This window comes from Sinohyriopsis cumingii, chromosome 12 (assembly GCF_028554795.1).
Source record: "Sinohyriopsis cumingii isolate HCF-2022 chromosome 12, ASM2855479v2, whole genome shotgun sequence".
NCBI classification, from domain to species: Eukaryota; Metazoa; Mollusca; class Bivalvia; order Unionida; family Unionidae; genus Sinohyriopsis; species Sinohyriopsis cumingii.
In genome coordinates, this window is record NC_142972.1 from 66,476,700 (window position 1) to 66,498,945 (window position 22,246).

The 22,246-nt window shown below is 36.2% G+C and overlaps 1 protein-coding gene across 1 annotated transcript in view; it reads right to left on the reverse strand.

Moving 5' to 3' along the window:
* LOC149786620 (protein O-mannosyl-transferase TMTC3-like) overlaps window positions 1–22,246 on the reverse strand; it is an 81,198-nt gene that overhangs the window by 51,234 nt on the left and 7,718 nt on the right. Inside the window, exons 4-8 of the mRNA XM_089977133.1 lie at window positions 20,531–20,612; window positions 17,575–17,674; window positions 11,855–11,970; window positions 5,872–6,044; window positions 2,791–3,043 (exon numbers count right to left, since the gene is read on the reverse strand). Of these exons, the coding sequence (XP_089833259.1) occupies window positions 2,791–3,043; window positions 5,872–6,044; window positions 11,855–11,970; window positions 17,575–17,674; window positions 20,531–20,612 (724 nt within the window). The remainder of the gene's footprint in view (window positions 1–2,790; window positions 3,044–5,871; window positions 6,045–11,854; window positions 11,971–17,574; window positions 17,675–20,530; window positions 20,613–22,246) is intronic.

A 22,246-nucleotide genomic window follows, 5' to 3' on the forward strand; every position in this document is an offset into this window, starting at 1 on the left:
TCTTACACTTGGCTACTCTCCCTTCCAAACTATCAGTTCTAGCAACTTTAGCACTCTCCTGAATCTCACAACCTTCGTCAGTATGCCTTTGAACCCTAAAATACTCATTCAAGTCTAAGTATCAACACGTCATGATTCTGAGGTCATGTGCATTGCTTATTCTGTTACACTCAGAAATGAGCACAAGAATGATACACCTCTCGGTATTTCTGCCTCTGAATTCAAGCACTGTAAATATCAGTAGATTTTCCCACCCAGCTGCAAGTCAAAGCCTTTGATCATGCCGCTTAGCTATTGCAGCATGTTCTTTTGATGTACTCTTATAATGGTGACGACCGGGAGGGGGGGGCTTTCAACCACTAAATTCGGTCATTGTAAATATCAGCAAAGCTAACAATCAACACATCTTCCCACTAAGCAGGTGACAGAAGCAAGACTGGCAAGTCTTTGAATTTTACCGCCACCTAAATAACAAAAATTGGCGTCCAAATACGCGTGATTATAAGCATTTCCGAGACCTCTGTCAGTTTTCACTAACATGAACCCTGCCAAAGATTAACTTCCTTGAATCAATGTTTTGCTGCCTCTTGTGCCAGATTTTTCTCTTCTATAATGCTGTATTAGGGTTTTAAGTCCAACATTCCCATAGTCTGCTTGTTTAGACATGGGTATCTTGAATAAATATAACCGGCATATTGTCCATCCAACACGTACATCAGACTTGCACTCAACATCAATTTTGGGCTCAAAATCACACACTGATATTTCCAGTGACATTTTCCCAATGTCCAACAGACCAATATACATGAAATTCGTTGTCATCATAGCTATCACCACCCAGTATTTGCCGACTGAAAACGTCTGAAGACAAACTGTATTGTGATTCAACCATTTTGGTTTCCTGTGTGGTCCTTATTTTAAACACACATTTGTAAAACTTCCATAATGAAAGTAAGGCTAAAACTCCATAAAATGCCTGTTCCAGGGCCAATGAACCAATTAAATTTAGTTTAACAGCCATTCATGTCGAACCGAAGTATCCAGATATCTGGATGTTGCATCAAGCGCTGTGAGACAGATGCGGCAGCATGAATTATGTCGCGAACTGCACTTTTAAAGTTAAAGTTAAAAGTTTAATAAAATTTGCATTCTGCACAAAGCATATTTTTGTATATATATCCGCTATGTTAACGTAATTTGCCTAATGCATATCACTGCTTTAAAAGTATGCAAATTTGTACAAATTACGTGCAGTCGCGTGTACTAGCATGATTTTCTGACCCAATGTTTTATTCATGCTAGACCGCTAGGAGGGGTTAGATGCGATTTTAAATATATATTCGGGTTTTTTTCTTTCTTTCTGACAACCCCACCAGCGATTTCTCATTTTCTTAACACAACCCACAATAGAAGTGATTTTCCTAACCAACCTTCCACTGTCAGAATCTAAATAGTTTGAAACACAACTTCCTACATAAGTTTTTTTGAAGTGCCGTCCTGGGGGGGGGGGATATATATGTTTTACTGGAACAGCCCTCACAAGATTTGTAAGAATTTTATTTTTAGATTTTTGTTGTTGTCCTGCTTCTTTCTGAAGTTAGTGTTCCAAAAAGTGTTCTTGGGTATAAATTAAAAACAACCATGTTACCTCCCCTGGAAAGTTTATTAATGAATGGATGCAACTTTGATATGCCATGTATGATTCACAATAAGAACCTGTTCTATTTACTTTACATCTCTACTGTTCTGAATCTAATATCTGGTCCCAACATGTGCATGGATATACAATATAAATAAGTCACAGGAATGACCATAAAAGATGTCAAATTTCTTGGTTTTGTTGATGTTTATTACGTCAACAGGCTCCATTTATGGGACTTAATAGTGCCACAAAGTAAAACAGTGACAACATACTAAGAAAAGAAGATACATGGTTAGAAGGTTTGTTATAAAACCATTCCAGACTCAGAAGGTTATCAAGTGACCACTTGACCACTATCAAGTGACCACTTAAACTGGATTTTTATCTGCTGCAAAAATAGCCATTTTTGGCTAGAAGATTAGTCCAAAATGATGTGCAAATATTGCACATTCCATGTTCTTCATGTGTGTCTGCTTTGAAGATTATCCACTGGATAGTAAGAAATACAATTAACTGAATCCATGACAAGGTTAAGCGGAGTCCAAGAAAATTGATTCTGATTGTACTGATGGGATTTCCCTATCCCAAACCAATGTACATGATGAGTTATTTTTCTTTCATTTCTCAATATGAAATAATTATGCAAAGAAACAATGTCATACTTTTTGAATTGACATAGCTTAAGAAATTCAAAGCATTTTCTAAAAGTTCCATGAGCATATAAAGTTTAGTTCACAAGATTTTTTTTTACAAAACAAGGATTACTGTTTATAGGCTGGTAAACCTTTCTCCTTTTATTACAAAAATTGCAAGAAACATTGCAGGCACACATTAAGTCCCCTGTACAATGAAGTCATATACATACAGTGTGAGTAAATGAGTGCACTCATGTGGGATAGATATATCCCATATGAGTGCACTCATGTGGGATATATATATATATATCCCATATGAGTGCACTCATGTGGGATAGATATATCCCATGAGATAGGGATATCTCACATGGGATAGGTATATCTCACATGATTTTCTCACATGGCCAAACTATCACACAACTGCAAGAATGAGATAATAACATCGCCATTTCATTAAATGCTGACAAGACTGGTTCTATAAGAATGTTTGCCTATGCTATACATTTAACTTACCATTATCACTGCTCTTGTTCTAGTGTTTTGATTCTTTAAGGCATAGATCCCAAGTTTAAACATGGTGAGATAGAACATGAGGGTGAAGACATTTCGGTAGTCCACTATAGACTCAATAAGTGGTATGGTTCCCATTGTCCAGTCACAGCACAACTCTGATGGGTTTAACAGTAACCAAGAATTGATAGCAAGAAGGTAATTATATGTCAACTGTCTGGATGGTGTGTTAGCAACTGATGCTGGATTGTCAAATCTGAAAAAAATATAGATTGTTGACAAGTTAAACACTTTTCACCATAATTTAGTCAGATAGATCAGCTCCAAAACCTGTACTAATATGTAGGTGGGTTTGGGGTATGATTTCGCATATTCAAGCAATATTGTAATTAGAGCAGAAAGACTTGTCAACAACATACCTGCACACATACTGATTGTTATTGGACAGTTAACATTATTTCTTCCCAGCTTTCGAGTTGCAGTGATCTGTCCATTTTGGTATCATATCATGTCTATCAACTTTTAAATATATGTGGAATCATACTCTCCTACTTCCTGTTGCCATTTGGAATTACTTGGCTAGATTTGCAGAAAATAAACTGCATCATCAATATCAAGGAACAAATCAGATGCAATAATGATCATTCAAAGGTTGCTATGGTAATGTGATCTGAGCATCTGTGGATTTATCATGTGCTCTCACATGATGAATACATCATCCAGTGACTGTTATCATGGATCAACAACAAAAATCAGACAATGGACATAGTAACATTACACTGTAACCCAAATTACTCAGAACGCTGTCCAATAATCCATGCCAGTAACTCAAAAAGGTTACAAATAGTATAGTGATTCCACAAGTATTTGTAACACATCAGATTAGATACAGAAATATTCTGCAAAGATCTCTTGACCCTGTGGGTCTTGTTGTAAGACATGCTGGGATCTCTACCATATCTGACGCTCTGTGATCTACAATATCTGACCCGCTGGGTCCTGTTGTATGACCTGCTGGGATCTCTACCATACCTGACCCTGCGGGTATTGTTGTATGACCCGCTGGGTTCTCTACCATATCTGACCTCTTAGGTCTTGTCTTTTGACATCGGGGCAAGGAGACCACTGGTATTATTAAAAACACTAAGTCATTTTGAAAACTACTGTTTATATCTAATATACACACTCGAAAGTTCTCTCCACCTCTCCAATTTCTCAACTACCATTTAGCTATATGGTTTCTTGATGTTGCTGTCCACTCATATTACCTATCTATCACTCCATTGTATCTACTGGGTATTCTAACTCTATCTGTATCTTTTTCTGACTAAAACTTGTAAGTCCTTTAATGACGTTTCTCTGTTAAGTTCCCATTCCATATCTTAACTTGTATCTTGTTCTTTTTATCTGAACTATTCTCTTGTATCTAAATTTTATACCATTATCCCACACTCACCTTCCCTACATACAGAATATGACTGGCTAACCATTACTAAATGAAGGACAGCCCCCTTTCCCCCAGATCATACCATAACTAAATGTTGTTTAAACCAAAGGAATATGACCCAGTTACCCAGATTTGTCATGATGCTGACCCATTTACCAATATTTGTCAAAGCCTCCCTGAAATTCCAAACTCTGACCTGATATTGTTATGTTTTCCAACTATCACAACCGAAATATATTAGTTAGAAACTCAATATTGGCAATGTTATTCTGTTATTCCATACTGGTACTGTTATTCTGTTATTTCCTGCCTATTCAAACTTGTATATTTTAACTTTTTTCCCACACTTAAAATCCCTTTGGTCCTATATCACTGAAAGGTCCATTAGACTGACTGTAACATATGAGCAGCAAGAAAAAGCAATACGTGTCTAATTATGATTAATATTGTCCACTCATCTCTTGTTGACATATCTATCTGCAATAATTGCAATGTTGTATGAATATGTGAGATGATATCCCGAAACACCAACAAAGAAATATATGTTTGGTGGCTGATTTATTGGATTAACCATAATACAACCAGCTTTCTACCTAAGAAGGTGGGGGCCCGGAGTGGCCGGGTGGTCTAAAGCGCTCATCATTACGGATCACTGCCATCTCACCTCTGTCTGCGTGGGTTCGAGTCTCGGATTCAGCCAATGTGGGTATGTGAGAAAGCTTGCCAGTAGCTTCTCGAGGGTCGGTGGTTCTTTCTGGGGATTGCCCAGGTTCTTCCTCCACCATTAATACTGGCTGCCATGTATAGCCTATTGTGTGCTGAAAAAATGGCGTTAAACCCTACAACAATAACTTAAGAAGGTAACATAAGAAAGACAATAGCTCTAAGCATATCATGGGATAAACTTTAGACCTGTAGTGATAATATAAACAGTTTCAACATAATGTATACTGATGAAGAAGACCTCTATATCTTTCAAAATTTCTAACACAAAAGATTGACATTCCTAACGATGCCATCATTAACACCACAATCACTGAAAAGTGGAAAAGTGATTATATATATATGATTATGAAGGTGAGACACAAAAGGAGGAACCTCACTAAATTTAACAACAGTTTGTCAAAAGCAAGCACAACTGACACATTTAACAATATCACACTAATAAACCTTGTTTCCCATTATACTGCACACATTAGGACCGTTCAATTAATGATCAGCTCATATCACTTAAACGTGCATGTTAAAGATAAATTATGAAATCACAATTTAATATAATAAAGGCAACGAACATAAACACATACATGACTCATAAAAATTTACCAAATATTCTCATAAATTACTGGATTCAATAAGGCTTTATATCAATGTATTTTTTATATACCCATTATTGATAACCTCTGATACTGCCAACCTTGTTTTCATGCAATCCTTGTATCAGGTGTGCATCTGGCATGTATCATCAGAAAAACATGCTGTTAATGATAATATCTCTAGGTGCCTTGCTGGCTTGTGGTGTCAACTGCACGAGCAATCTTGATAAGAATTTAAATTATCTTCCATAAATTGTTGACATAACAATCATATGACTCCAGCTCCGAAAAATGAGTCCAAATGTGTAATTAAGAGAAACTCACTTAGTAAATACAGGCAGTTGAACCCCCATGATTTTTATTCTGGCAATGAGGAGGAACAGAGTGCTCCCTACAAGGAACACGGAGCGGGTAACTGACCCTTTCAGCCAGGTAGGGATCTTGGGTTTCCCTTGGAATATGCTCTGTAGAATCTGCAAGAGCTCTGAAAATGTTGCCTAGAGCAGAAAAATAGAAATATAATTATGATGAATGAACTCATAAAAGCATAGTCATGTGATCATAAAGTATTATCTTAAAATTACTAATGGTATTGCCAAATGGGTTAGACCAGAGCATAACTTTCAGAGCTAATGTCCTAACCCTGTGTTAGGTGCAAGCAGACGAAGTGTGCTATTTGTGTTTCTTATGGACCTTTTTGAAGTTATCAAAATATCACAAAAGTGCTGAACAATAGATTTTCACTACAGATGAATATATATACCTTCAAATTAACTTGTCATTTTGCATGTATAGAACTGTATATTTGCGTTGTATTAGATGCTTGATTATTTCAAAGTACCATATCTGTAATATATTTGTTTTACATACAGTTCTTTACATAAAATATTATACTTCTTTAAATATACCTCAAATGCTTCTAATTAATCATGGATTAATGACAGTAAAGAAGAATTTGAAGGTGGTGCAAATACATATTGGATATCCATTCAAAAGAATCAGCAATTTCATATTCTTGGAATAAGTATTAACAACAAATGGACTGCACACAAAAACTAAAGAGAAAGAGATACTAAAGAGTGTCATTATTCAAAATCCATTTAAATTAAAAACTGATGATGGTTAAAAAAATTTAAAATTTGATGAACATAGAAAAGTCTTCTTAAATAAAAGTGTATTATCATCTAACCAAAGATGCAAAATTATTTGAAAACAGTGTAAAGCAGATTAAAATTGTTTGCATTGTTACATATTAAGAAGGCTATAAATAATTTAAAACTGTAAAATCAACATTAATGTTTAAAAAATCTCAAAATACAAAATTGTTAACTTATCCAAACACAAATTTAAATATTGTAATGTAATTTTCTGTGGATTAACATATCATATTAATGATTCTGACAGCAGATAGCGGACTTCACTACTGAAAATTGTAATGATCCATAACAGTAAAGCGTGCTGAATTCACAGGTGTTAGAAAATTGTATTAGTTACCCTTGGAAATTATCACTCTGATAGGAATTTCTTCTCCTCGAAAATTTAAGCATATGAATAAAGTACATTTTAAGATCAAATAGTAAATGTGAACAATCAAGGGTCCCAAAACAAAATGAAAATGAGTAAAGTTATACCAGGAAAACTACCTTGAATATTAAAAAAAAGCACCAACATTTACTTTCCGAAGTGGGAGGAAGGGATTGAGATTTTCTTTGGAGCTACACTATTTGTTTTACCAGTTAATGTGGACTATATTTGTAAAATAGGGTAGTTGATAAGAGCAAAACTATACAAGCTCCCTCCCTCACTCTGTAATGATGAAATAGATGGTCCCATAGTTAAATATAACACTGAATATGGACATGCAACAGTTATATACTGGAAATCATATCTTCTTGGAAACCAGATTTTTTTAGTGTTACGACTCTATGATCTTAATCTAAACTGAAAAGAGCAAAAACCATGTTTTGCAAATTTCAATAAATAATTTATTTCCCTAGAATATAAAGTGAAACTTTAATAAGAACTTATGGTCCAAATATATATAGTTCCAACTGAATTCCAGTGGTATTCCAAATAAGTTCCAATACTGAATGTGTCGATGTGCTAACAGTCTTCCAATCTATCACAATAATATGGTCCATAAATGTCCTTGTCTGAATTCACTATAATTCGAAGGTTTCTGTCCCAGAATATTACTGATGAGCACCTTGTATTTCCAGAGAACAGTAATTTGAATAAATAATTCCACCCAAATGAAAATCTGAAGATAACATTAAGACTGATTATACTTCAATATGTTAAGGCAAGAAAGCATAATGTTTAGATAAACTAATTTATAAACCCCTCACTTGACCTAAGTTATAATAACCATTTTCTGAAAATGCTGTTATTTAATAGAAACTTCCATTGTAGAAGTGTCTAAGGTCAAGACTATAAACATGTTTACTTTAATAATGATCTAAATATCTATCTAATCCACAATCATAGAGAAATATCTAAGTATTATGTTGTTTACAAAATAAATATGCCTGGTCAGGTACACAGTAAACTTGATTTTGGACAAGGTCAAGTACAAAATATAGATGTATAGAACATATAATTAGAAAAGCAAACACATAATACAAATTAAATATACATAACACAAGTAAATGTTTCTTCAATAATACCTTCCATGTACTATGCAAATCCAGCCCTCCCAGCTAAATTATTTAGTAATTCGAGCAATGCTGCCTGACTTCATATGTGGCAGGCAGATATAGGGCCTAGTGACAAATCCAGTTACTACTGGCCAGGAGCAGAATTCTTGCTCTCCTTGTAAGATGTAACTGCAGGGCGGCTGGAGGGTGTATCTGTATTACAGTCAGGTAAGTATTATCAAAAAAACATATTTACTAGAAAAATTGGTTTCTTCTTCAAATAAGTTACCCGATGAAAATAACTTAGGAGAAAAGTAAGAAGTTGAGAGAGTTACATCCTTTTGCCCCAGAGAGACCATTTTACCAGCTCTCTAGGTCACATATGAAGCAGCTTCTGAACTGATAACCTGACGGGTGCATTGGGTCTGTATGCCAAGATGCATAATGGAAAATTTTCCCTTCCACAAATCCAGTGAAGTCATCCTGCTACATACTTAGGAAACTGCTGAATGACCTGGGAAGGTAACCTGTTGCACTGTGGCAATATGTTCCACAAGGCCTAACTGAGCCTTATGGGATGAAATACCCCTGAGATAGAAGCTAGAGAAAGTTGTTTCTAACCTTCATCCCATGACTTGTATGTCAGCTTTGGATCAGTTTCACTCAATTGCAATACTTACTTCAAAAACTTAAATGCATAACAAGTTCATTTGATTTTGGGTTAATATTCTGTGGGTAGAATAGATAACCCATCTTATTCAGCAAGATAGTGTTTGCACTAAGATATCATTCTTTACTTATTTCTGAGGTAAGAATAGATGGGATCTCTCTCTTTGCACTGGCTTGGTTCTTATCAGATACCACTTAAAATGCTCTCACCAGGTCATGCATACAACCATGAGCTGAAAGATTCAGGCTAGAAAAAGATTTGCCCATGAGTGGCATCCTGTTTCTTGGCAATGAAAGCAGGGCCCATCTTGAGTGGCACTGACCCATTCTGTTGGAAATATAAGTAGATTGGGTAATCCGATAAAACATGTATTAAGCTGATTCTGCCATTTGCCGCAAATACAGTTAGGAAGCAGGTATTCTATGAGAGGTGAACCAATGAATCCCTCAAGTTCAAACAGTGCCTTATTCAGCCAGATTAGCACCAATGATTTTAATAATCTGTAGGTAGAATAGATAACCTGTCTTATTCAGGGTGACAGAGTTTGCACTCAGATATCATCCTTTATTTATTTTTGAGATAAAAACATATGAGATCTCCCTCTTTGCACTGGCTCACCAGGTCATGCAGACAACCCTGAGTAGCATGCTAGAAAAAGATTTCACTACAAAAGCCTGACTGCCCATTAGTGGTATCCTGTTTCTTAGCAATGAAAGCAGGGCCCATCATGAGTGGCACTGACTCTTTCTGTTGGAAATGTAAGTAGCCTGGGTACTCCGACAAAGCTCTATGACATTGATACACAATACAAGATCCGTAGTGGACCACTCTGCACTGGCCTCCTGGACAGATTGAAACAGATGTGCACACAAGCCAGATGTGCTTGCATCCATACAAACTCTTTATCTTCAGACGTTGTACCAACACGGAAATACCTGATATAAACCAAGTGAGATTTTCATATTTCTCAAGATGGTATTTCATTAGAATGGAGACAAGTAATGTTTGTTCCAATTGGCAGCCTCCATTGGAACAATAGTATCACCTGCAATGGAGTCATAAGGGACAATCTAGCACAATGAAGTCTGCTGCCACCTTGAGTAGATCCAGTAGACAAAGGAATTCTTGGGCTGAGAGATGGTTCTTTGTATGAACTGAAGCTCCAACTGAAATAATTTCAATGTATGTTCCTGCGGGAGACATACTCTGCTCACCAGAATTCTTGGGCTGAAATGTGATCTGTAATAATGGAAGCCATCGTTGAAATGACTGGCACTTAGATACTGTGGCACTGTATTGAATATAGACTGACATGGTCCAGACTAGATAAAGACCATGTGACTGCAATGTGGAAGCCCATTATGGTGCCAGAGAGGGACAAGTGACACTGGATACCCACCACCCATCCCAATATGCATATAAAATAGCAGTATCAGATCAGATTCTGTGATGGCATAAGTGATTCTCATTAGATGGCAAAGTTAAGTCTTAATGAAACAGAACAATCATTTCCTTCTTTTGGAGTTTCAATACTACTTATCAGAGACTGTGTTGTTCATGTGGGAATGAAATGTCACCTTAGCTTGCATCTGGAAATAAATTGTGATGGAATGTCCTATAGACAATTGACACTGGTCAGCAAAAGCACTGGATTGAAATTGATCCAGAAGGTATCAATCCTGCTGGGATCCATAATATATATATATATATATATATATGCATGCCAGTCATGGTTATAGCTTGCTCTAGGTCCATAACAGTTCTTCCCCATTACAACGAAGTTGTTAGTGTCCATAACTGCCAACCATCTTATGTGATCTGTGTATATTGGGGGGGGGGGGTGCAGGACATAAAATGGCAGTCAAATATGCCAGTAAAATGTTATGAAAATGATTTTTATTTTCACTGCATGGCATTATACATTTAATTTTGTCCAATAAGAATATCTTAAAAAGTAAGTAAAAAAATATAATACCAAGCTTCAGGTTGTTATATTTCAACCCATACTGTCATGAATCAGATCAAGAATAACATGAAAGCAATGATGTGAACACCTCATTTTAATAAATATACTTGCTGGTTATAATTTCTATATAATGCTGCATTAAATTAAAGGTAAAAGCTCCTCCAACTTGTAATAGTATACCTTCCAAGCAGATTCTGGCTTTTGTGAGGTCTTTCTTGATGAGACCATGCTTCTTGGCATGAGAAGACTTAGCCACAAATTATTATTCCTAAGTGGAAATCACTCTGCTGAACTGCTAAATAGGCCATTAGACAACTTTTAGTTCCATTTAGCTAAAGGTATTATCTGGAAGGGCTGGATTTATGAGACAGCAATAGTTCTTCTATGGCAGGGGTGTCAAACTCAATCGCTCAGCGGGCCAAAACTCAAATCACATGTAAGGTTGCGGGCCGAACAGGATAAACATTCAATAAGCGGAAAATTAAACCTTTTTTAAACATTAATATAAATTAAAACAGAAAAAGGTTTTAATAATAAAAAATCATTGGCATACCCATTTTCGCTCTTATGCAAATTTGTCAGACCTGGATGTTTGGCAAGGCTGCTAATTAGGGAATTTGATTTGCACTTTATATCGCAGGGCCATCAAAAAATATTTTTGCCTAAAATTCTCTCTCAGGCCGGATACAATTGTACGCCGGGCCTGATGTGGCCCGTGGGCCTTGAGTTTGACACATGTGTTCTATGGTATTATAAACAGGTAATGTATTTAAAGAAGAAACTGTCATGTCTGCAGTTTTTCATGCACTTTATTTTTCTTCTTGTGAAAAAATAATTATAAGTAAATATATTAATGATTAATCTCTTTAGTATCGAAAAGTGCAATAAGAGTTTTACACGAAGTAAGAAGGCACAAACTTATTATATTTATTTGTATTTTTAGAGCAATAAGCGACCAATATATTTCCCTATGTTTGGCATACAGAATACTTTTTATCAATGATAATTTGTGCACTGAAAATAGGATCTACTTACCTTTTGTGCAACAAAAACTTCATAAACACAACACACCCCTATAACTGTAATCCCTTGTTCTTTGCAAAGCATGGCAATGGTCACAAACACAACTGTCACAATTAATGGTCTCCATGCTGGAAAATAACAAGAAATATACTTGTATTATTACCTTCTCTGTATATTGGTCTAATTATGGATTATCAAAACATTTTCTTTTACAAATATGTGTCGACAGGCTGACATGAAAAAGCAAACAGAAGTACAAAAAATCAGTATAAATATGACCTTTAATGTATAAAACTATGCCTCAGAATCTTCTTAACATGAGTCCCTTGAAGAGACTTGCACTATAAGAAAGAAAAGAAGTTTTTTAAAAAACAGGATAAGACCACATCTTTCTTTTTAACTGAAACCATCTCTAATATTCTTGAGAAATTCAGCGTATCAAATTTGGTAACAAAGCTATGTTTGTTTCAAGCAACATGTTCATAAGATTAGTACAGTGCAAAATTCTCTATCATTGTAAATGATATTATGAACTAAAGAAAACATCAAGATACAGCCACATGATAAGTCTGTTGAAATCAACAAGTAATATTTTGGGGAAAAAGGAAGCAAATTTTAAAGTAAATTATGTTTCTCAGAGAATATTTACCCAATCACATTATGATAGGAACATTAGCCTGCCGCCTCGCAAATCCAGCCCTACTAAATAATGAAAATCATCTTTACCCATCTATGTCAAATAGACAATGGGCAATAACTCTTGCCCATTACCTCCCCATGGCACTGCCAAGTGTCACTAATTTTAGCTGAGCAAGATACTAACAAGGATGCTCACTTGGCAGGGTGGTTGGGAGGGCTTTTAAGTAATGTGATTGGGTAAGTATTCTCAGAGAAACATTTTACTTAAAAATTTGCTTTCTCCTTAGAATATGTTCCCCAATCACATTATGTTAGGAGACTAAGTATCAGCAGGAGGGGATGCTGAGCATCTGACCTCTACCTTAGGTATCCTTCAAGGGAAGAATAGCTGGATTCCCCAAGTAAATAATAACCCATTCTCCTAATTACTTAAGCAACAGAGCCTGAGATCACTTGACCAACAACTCTTATCGATGGTTAAGAAGATACAATTAAAACCTTCTCACCTACAAAATTTCACTGGCGAATCCACAAAGCTAACAGGCTGTTTTGACTGATTAAGTAGGGTCTTGTGGCCATCTGTGCTGCTGCCTCCAGCCATACCATAATCAAGGTTTGTCTTTGTGATGCTAATCTTTGAGATGAGAGAAAAGGTTGACTCTGCATGCCAGCCAACATATTCTATCTTGGATCGAAATGTTATCTTCAAACACGTGGCTTAGTGAGATGGCTCTAATCCCATAAGCTGTAATCTTCATGACTTGACTCTGATGTTGTGAGACCTGAGAGTATGTTAAGTGTAAAACCTAGTTCAGCCATAAAACAAGGGCTTGAGGAGAGGTATTTTGTTTCCCGGCTTTCATTGGAAGGAAGAGGTGTTTGACGTGCCATGACTTGTGTCTGTACATATCAAGTTGTGCTTGAGAGCATGAGCAGGATCTTGCATGGCTGCTGCTCTCAACCTGTCTATGAAAGACAGGAAGCGAATGATTACTCTTTCATTACTGATGGACAGTAACCTGTTTTTGGCTACAAAGCCAGGTTGTGTCAAGAGGACCACCGTATCATCCGATCTGAGCTGAAAATAGTTGGGGTCAACTGAATGGGCATGTAGCAAGGGCCTGAGGGGTGAAATCCTGTTTCCCAGCTTTGACTGGAAGGAAGAGGCAGTTGCATGTGCCATGACTTGTCTCTTTGCATTTCAAGAAGCATTTGAGAATGCAAACAGGATCTTGCATGGCAGCTACTCTTGTCCATGGAAGAGAGGGAATGAATGATGACTCCTTGGTTACCAATGGATGGTAACCTGTGTTTGGCTACAAAACCTGGTTGTATCAAGAGGACCATTGAACCATCCAATCTAAATTGAAGACCGTTCGAGTTGACAGAATGGGCATGTAGAGCTCACTTACCCTGCATGTGGAAGCTAAAGATATCAGGAAAAATGTCTTGTATGAGAGGAACTTTAGCAAAGTGTGGGCTAGATGCTCAAATTTGCTTGAATTGAGCCATGTTAAAACCCAGGGCAGGTTTTTGGAATCAGAGTGAGTGATTTTGGTTGACTGATCAAAATTGGCTATAAACTCTGAAAGGTCTTTATCGTTCCCAATGTCTTGTCCACCATGATGCAGGAATGTGTCCAATATCAAAGAATGGTAACCATTGATAGTGATGGGGGCCAACTGTTTCTCCTCAAAGAGCCAGAGAAAAAAAGTCGGCCAGTTCAGTATTGAGGCACTCAGAGGGACGATATTATTGGTCTGGCACCAGTTCTTGAAAACATGCCACTTTCCTTCCTAAGCCTTCTGGAGGACCTTTTTGCTCTCGAGATTCTCTCCACAATCGAAGGTTTAAGTCTCACAAGACTGTCTTGGTAAGAGATAGGAGTGCAGAAGAAGACAGTCCCGGCAAGGATGGAACATCTGTGCCCATAGTGGCTTGAGAAGATTTGGGCTGGCCAGCATCTTCCTGGTCAGATCTATTGCAAGATCAAGTCAACAGATGCCTTGAATTTGTAATCCTGGGCAGTGTAGTGGTGGAGGGCCAACACCAGATAGATTTCATAGATGGTGGCTTGAAAGCTGAATTCAGTCCGCTCCATAGTAGGATGACTAATTTGCATGCATCTCATTTCACTCACTGTAAGTCAGGTCCTCTTCCTGGTCAGCTTGTAACTCTGTATACGTCATGCCCAGTGGCAATGACGACTCTGGCCAGTCGTATTTGGAAATGTTACTATCTCTCCCTCAAGTGTGGGCATGAGCAATCGAAAGTCAAAACACTGCCAGTAGTGACTGCTTGTGTGAATGGAACAGAGTTGGCCCAGACGTTTGCAGTATATAAGACAGTCTGTCTATCACTGGTACTGGCTGTTCCAAAGGTCCATATGAATGGACAGATTTCTCAGTGAAATCTTCAGTTTAGTAGTGGTAAGATGCTGACAGCACAGCTAGACAGACGGATCTATCATTAAGATCCCCGTATTTGGCTGGACCATTTCAACAAAAAGGTCACCATGCTCTGATGGCTGGAGTGATGGTGTCAGCTGGGCTGGACAGCTGGCAAAATTGGGACAGCCTGGAATGGGTGGATGGCCAGTAATGATGCAGCAGTCTTACGAATTGGATCCAATGGATCCAGCATGAACCTCATGTATCCTGACTTACAGACCCAAAGGCCATGCTTGGACATGCAGGGGGACTTACACCCACTGGGTTGTCTAAATTTGGGGAATACTCCCTCATGAATCTGAAAAAGGTGCAGGAGCTACTGATAGAAAAAGGGGCAAAATGTACCCTGATGTAAGTAGTTGCATCACTGTCTCCTTTACCAGACAGCGCATTTGTTCTAACGACGGCAGTACCCTAACAGAACTAACAGAAAAGTGAAAGTGTTGTATCAGAAACCAATGGCCCTGTTATGAACTTATGCACAATGCTTAGTAGTTTTAAACAAATTCCATCAAAACAGCATGAAATACAAAAAAAAACCAAGAATAAATTGTCAAGCTGAACTTTAGAATTTGCTAATAAGAACTCCATAACAGATGGAAAAATGGAAAATAGTCAAAGTCATGTTAACGCAAAATGACCTTGTAGAAGGTCAACAACAGCATGGTGGGACAAGGGGTCATATAGACAAATACAATAAAATTGACAAAATCAGTCAAATTTGGCAGAAAATGTAAAGTAATGCATACAACTGGCAGCACATTAATAAATCCTTACAACAGATCCAAAAGAAACATTGGATGAGCCAATAGGAACACAAAAATGACTTGGACTGTTGGAGGATGAATTGTACAACGTGCTCAGTACAGCAAGAAAGCTAAAAACACCTGGTGTGGTGCCAAGGGGAGGTAATGGGCAAGAGTTATTACCCTCTGTCCATTTGAAATAGACAAAGAGGATTTTATTCTTTTAGTAGGGTGGATTCGTGAGGTAGCAGGCTAATATTCCTAAATTAATGTGATTGAGGAATGTATTCAAAGGGGAAAAAAGGTTTTTGAAATGGTATTATACAATCTATTCTTTTTATATATATATATATATATATATATATATATATATATATATATATATATATGCATCCACACAAAAAATATATTCATACAAGTATGTGATAAGAACAAATATGGAAGATTAAAAAATAATTTAAACAATAGTTTCCACAACTAACTTTTAAAAATAGAATCCATAATTTTTAAGTACATGGATGTGCTTTACAGTATTACAATGTTTCTCATAGAAAGGAATGACAGGTACCAGATAATTGCTAATGCTGTCCAATATTGTTCTGGGGAAGTAGTTCATGCAAAATGTTTGTTGAAATTGTATAACATTTCTATATGAATTCAACAGGTTCACACTAACAAATTTTTTGTTGTTGCAAAGATGAATTTTACTGACAGCCATTTAACTTCATGTCACCGCTCCGGTAGCCTAGTGGTTAAAGCGTCCGCCTCGGATGCAGGAGGTCATGGGTTCGATCCCCGGCCGAGTCATACCAGAGACTTAAAAAATGGTACTAACAGCTGCCTCACTTGGCGTTCAGCATTAAGAGGTTAGTGTTAGGACTGGTCGGCCTGGTGTCAGGATAATGTGACTGGGTGGGACATCATGCTACATGTCTGTGGCATGATGCCCCAGTGCTAGACATCACTATAAACTGCCACATTGCAGACATCATAGTGATATGACTGAAAAATTGTTAAAGCTACGTTAAAAATCAAAATCACATCACATCACAACTTCATGTCAAAAAAAAAAAAACTATGAACTTAATTAATAACTTCAATACAACCACCCTAAATTATAGCTCTACATTTAAAATGTTTAAGTTTAATTTAATATTTGTTTTGAAATAATAATCAAGGAGTTATTTAACTCATTTTACAAGTAATGTGATTAAACTAGCTATATGACAGAAACAAAAGTGCATTTGACAAGAACTGCAAGGCAGTGACTTTTTCCCCAGGATTTTTTATAATTTCATTTAGCTATGCAGAAGCCTGAATATAAACAAAAAAAAAAAGTTAAAGAGCTTCAAATATCTGGGAAGTAAATAAGAGTTGTTAGAATAAACATTTTCTCTGATTACCACTGAACAATGAAAAGAAATTTTTATGGCAGTGCTTTTATTATTTTGGTTCAGAAGGAGCCATCCATTTAGTATGTATGCAAAAATCTGGCAAAGCTTGACCCTTCCCCCCTGTACACTTGCATACTTATTTACACAAACACCATCTGTGTATATATGCTTGATGCACCCCCCCCAAATTATATAGTATGGTCTATATTTAATCCATGCAGAAACCATAAAGGATTAATAATATTAACGTGTTTAATAAAACAGATAGTCTGCCACTGTTGAATGTCTGGCTGCATCAAAGACATAAGCTGTGTAACTTGAAACAGTTTGTCTAGTGTCCATTATAATTCAGTCGAACATGTTACGTATCAGTACTCCAACAGCCTTTACAAATGCTACTATAATTAGGATGCACACTGTTTGACTAATAGTTTAAAAATTGTGTTAGTGAACGCATTACTCTATTAGTAGAGGTTATGATGATTTGGCAGGTAAAAGACAACCTGTCTGTTTGTGATATCCTGTACACTTGGAATATGTAAAAAGAGCAGCAAGGAAAAATACTGATGAAAGACTTTCCGCTCTTCCAACTATACCAGTGACCTGGAAGTAAAGGAATATCAAATTACATCACAATGAATTTATATACATTAATAGATTAAAATGAGGCTCTAGGTTTGGCTGCCAAACTCAATGAGCATAATGTTATGGATGTCATAAATTGAACAAAATATTATACATCAGTAAATCAGCATTACGATGGGGTTGGAGACTGAGGTTGTGACTGGAGGGTGGAAAGACAATGACAAGAAGATGATGTAAAACATGATGTTCGAATGAGTAAATTCTACATTACATTGAGACTGAAGCTCTAAGAAGAAAAACCTTGGCTAAAAAAATAGATATGAGGTCTGTTTATGAACCAGAGATTTTATACTTAATGCTACCTTTGCAATTTATAATGCACCCATTCCAACATCATTTTCTTGTGAGTCTCCCCATTCCCCACCCCCAATCCTGATGTATGTTTTTTCCAATTTATAACACACATAATATTATGCTTATTATCTTTCTGATTCCATTGGTTTTGCAGCCAATGTCATGATGAGTGCCAGTTTGGTGCTCTATGACCTAAACTATACGAATCACATTTCTGGTAGGTAAGCGTGGAATATTCCCATTCTTTTGGGAGACTAAACTATACCAGAGAACATATCAGATGGATAACTGTGGCACATTCATATGCTTTTGGGAGACTAAGATATATCAAATCATATATCTGGTAGATAACTGTGGCTCATTCCCTTGGTTTTGGGAGTCTAAACTATATCAGATCACATATAATTATAGATAACTGTGGCAAACTGGTGAATTCACTTGCATTTGGGAGACTAAGCTATATGAATCACATATCTGGTAGATAACTGTGGCACACTCCCTTGCTCTTGGGAGACAAAGCTATATCAGATCACAGATCAGGTAGATAACTGTGGCACACTCCCTTGTTTTTGGGAGACAAAGCTATATCAGATCACAGATCAGGTAGATAACTGTGGCACACTCCCTTGTTTTGGGGAGACTAAGCTATATCAGATCACATATCAGGTAGATAACTGTGGCACCCTTCCTTGCTTTTGGGAGACAAAGCTACATCAGATTGCAGATCTGGTAGATAGCTGTGGCATCAGATTGCAGATCTGGTAGATAGCTGTGGCACACTCCCTTGCTTTTGGAAGACACATGATTTGCCATCAGCCACAATAAACCATTTTCAACTAAAACATAGATGATTGCCTGAGAAGTCTTGACATGACTAATCCCATGCCACCAAATGTCACATTGCTGAAATGGGGCAAAAAACCAGATGTTCGGAGTGCTAGCTGAGTGCCTTACAAACTAAGCTATCTGAATCAACACCTATTGTAGTAGTCTATTATGTTCAGGAATGGAATATCAAGGACAGATGAAAGGTGAAACTTGAACAAAAATAAAATGTTACAATTGTTATGATCTAGCCAGTCAACATCTGAAGAGACATGTATTACAAGTTTATTTTATGTGCTAAAATTCACAGACAGTAATTAAATCTTAAGATATCTAGTTACTATGGTCACCAATATGAATTGATAGAATAGCTTCCTTGTTTTCTGACAGAAAATACTGTATGACACATTCTTACCTTTTGACCCATTTTAGACAAATGACAAATTCTTTAATGTTAAGTATAAAACTCATATTTAATTCAACTGCATTTGAATATTTTAAAGAATTATCTTCCTTTAACTACAGCACAGTCTGAAATTGACACAATTTGTAATTTCCTTTGCAAGGAATTAATATGATGTATATTTCAATCTCAACCAATTAGTTTCAAACCCAAAATAACACTAGGTACAGGAATCACTTTGTACACATTCTTAATAGGTGTTATCATCATGCACAGTTCAGATTTCTAATAAAGTCTGCTTCAACACTTGCAAATACGTCTACAGAAATAATTTCCATGGCAAGATATCAAAACATTATTTTCTGCAATGTTCAACAAAATTTTCATTAATGCTAATGATAAAGATTCCTGAAAAATGTGTATCAGTGGAATGAAATGTTCTTGGAAGCTTGGACAATGAATTAAACTCATTTCCTGAGAACTGTGCCCTACATTCCAACATAATCCAAAACCGCTGCAAGGATAACAAATGACTCTATCTTATACTGCAAATAAAAAAATAATGGCAGAAATTATGACACATATACTGGACCAACTAGATGTTTAAGAATGACATTTGTGAAATGTGTGAGCAGCGCCACTGCAAGTTTGCACTTGATGAAATTACACCCAGGCTGAGCATCACCTCTGGCATTCCCCACTTGAAAGAGAAAAGACAGCAAGCTCCACAAAATGGTATGCCGGGCAATCGCCCATATCACCCACCCCTTACAACAGTCCTGTGTATGAGATGTCTATGAAAGGTGTCTGAATTTTGTCTCTATGTCTGGCTATCTGTCTTTGTGCAATAGGATTAATACCACTTATGAACTGAGGAAGGTGCCAATCTCAAGGATGTGGAATATTTAATACCACTGCCATGCATAAATATGTCATAGTCCTTAGTTTAGAAATTTAGTTAAGTTTCAAATTTAAATTCCATCTTAAAATTACTATCAACTATAGGCATGTATGAAAATCAATCAAGAGTATTGATATCTAGGAAAGCATTAGCGATTTCTGTATTGTAAAACTTGCTCTATATGTAATTCTGAAGAAAAATTTATGGAAACAATAAATAAACTGAGATATGAATAGATAAAAGTATTACACCACTAAGTTAAATATAAGGCACAAAAATTCATTTTCAACCTGTCAATGTTAACATTCTTGCACTGAATCACAAAATTACAAATTAATTTTCTTGCAGTACTCAGCAGCTTTTGTTAGAAATTGTATAGTATTTCACTTACTGCCTCTGTATGTATTGGATGAACAGCAAACAATAATGCAGCAAGGAAACTCACAGACTCTTGTAAAAACATACAACAGAACCTGAAAAAAAGTTCAAAAATACGCTTTAAAGCATTTCTGAAAGCTCTGCAGGTCTATAACATATAAAAAAGAGATTCCTTTTTTGTTCAGCTCTTCCTTTTATTTCTTAGAAAGCAAGGCTTTAGCAGTGCCGATCCCAAGTAATGCATTTGGTAGAGCATCTGATTCGCAATCCAAGGATCCATGATTCAGTACCCACCCAGGCCAGCAAAAGTTGGTTGCCTTACTGATTCCTTAGAAAAATCACTTAGCTCCCATTTCCTAAGCATGATGTATAGATAATAATGTATTAAAAGTGCCATTAAAACCCGCAGAACATATCTTTTTTAATTAAACAGTGAGATTAATCCAAGATGCTTTAACAGTGACTTAAAATTAGGATGAGGATTGACATATGAATCAGGGTTTACAAGTCCACTTGCCTGACATTCGGAACAAGCTCAAATTTGACTTTGGCAAGCTCAAGTTTGCAAGACACTTGCCCAAAGGCATGTAAAATACTTGAGAGAGTGAGATTTAAGAAAATGTATTTAACATCAGTGGTCTGGGTAAAATACATGAAACACCTATTTTATCTACAAGGAGTCATGTTCAGTTCACAATTGATTATGTTCAGCTAGTTTTATACCCTGCAATCTGGCCAAAGTACATATATCAGCACATTTAATTAGCGTTTATATATAATGCATTCTTCTTCTACAAAAACTGGCCAGTTTCTTTCATTTATGATCTATAGAACCTTGTAGTCAATGTCATGCAGTCAGACATTATAATGTGAATACTTACTATTTAAAGCAAAGTCTTTACAAATAAGGAATAAATATTTATATTTTAGTTATCAGTTACATTTTAATCATAATATTTGTATGTATTTGGGATTTGCTAACTTTCATGTTCTTAGATATTTAGCTATCTGCAGTTTATCAGCTTACCAATTCTAAACGATTGGCTTGTCAAATATTTTTTTGATGCATGTAGCTGATGTTAATGTGATGAGGTGTTAATTGTTATAATTCAATGAAATATGTCTTGTTCATAAAAGGCAATCTTCTCCAGCAATTAACACCAGGAGGATTTCGTTCAAAGCCTGACTTGGGTTATGAAAATATAGCACCCACAGGCAGTGTTTATGACATGTTGTTAATTTGATAATTACAAGAGGTCAATACACACAGACAGCTTGCCAAACAATTAAATAGATAAAAGTGAGTATTCTCAAATCATTCTCAAAAGTACATTTGTTAAACACTTTCATGCCTGTTGCCAATTACAAGATGACTAGAAACAACTCTCTCCACAAAAACTCTTCAATATTTATGGAATACTTTAGTGATGGACTCATTTTTACCTGGATTTGTTTACTGTATAGATACATAAATCAGCATGACAATCATACGAATTTAAGTAGAAAAGAAGATTTTAAAAATGTTATACACTAAAACATTCTCAAAATTAAATTAAAGCAGCTCTGCTATTGATTATTTAATTTTTCAGTTCAAGGTCTTTAACCTAAATATTTCTCTTTCTCTCAGAACTGTAGATACTTCCAAACCATTTCTATGCATCCACTTATCTGTATTAAAATTCTTTCTATTCTACATATTTATATGCATGTATTATTTACATAAATAACA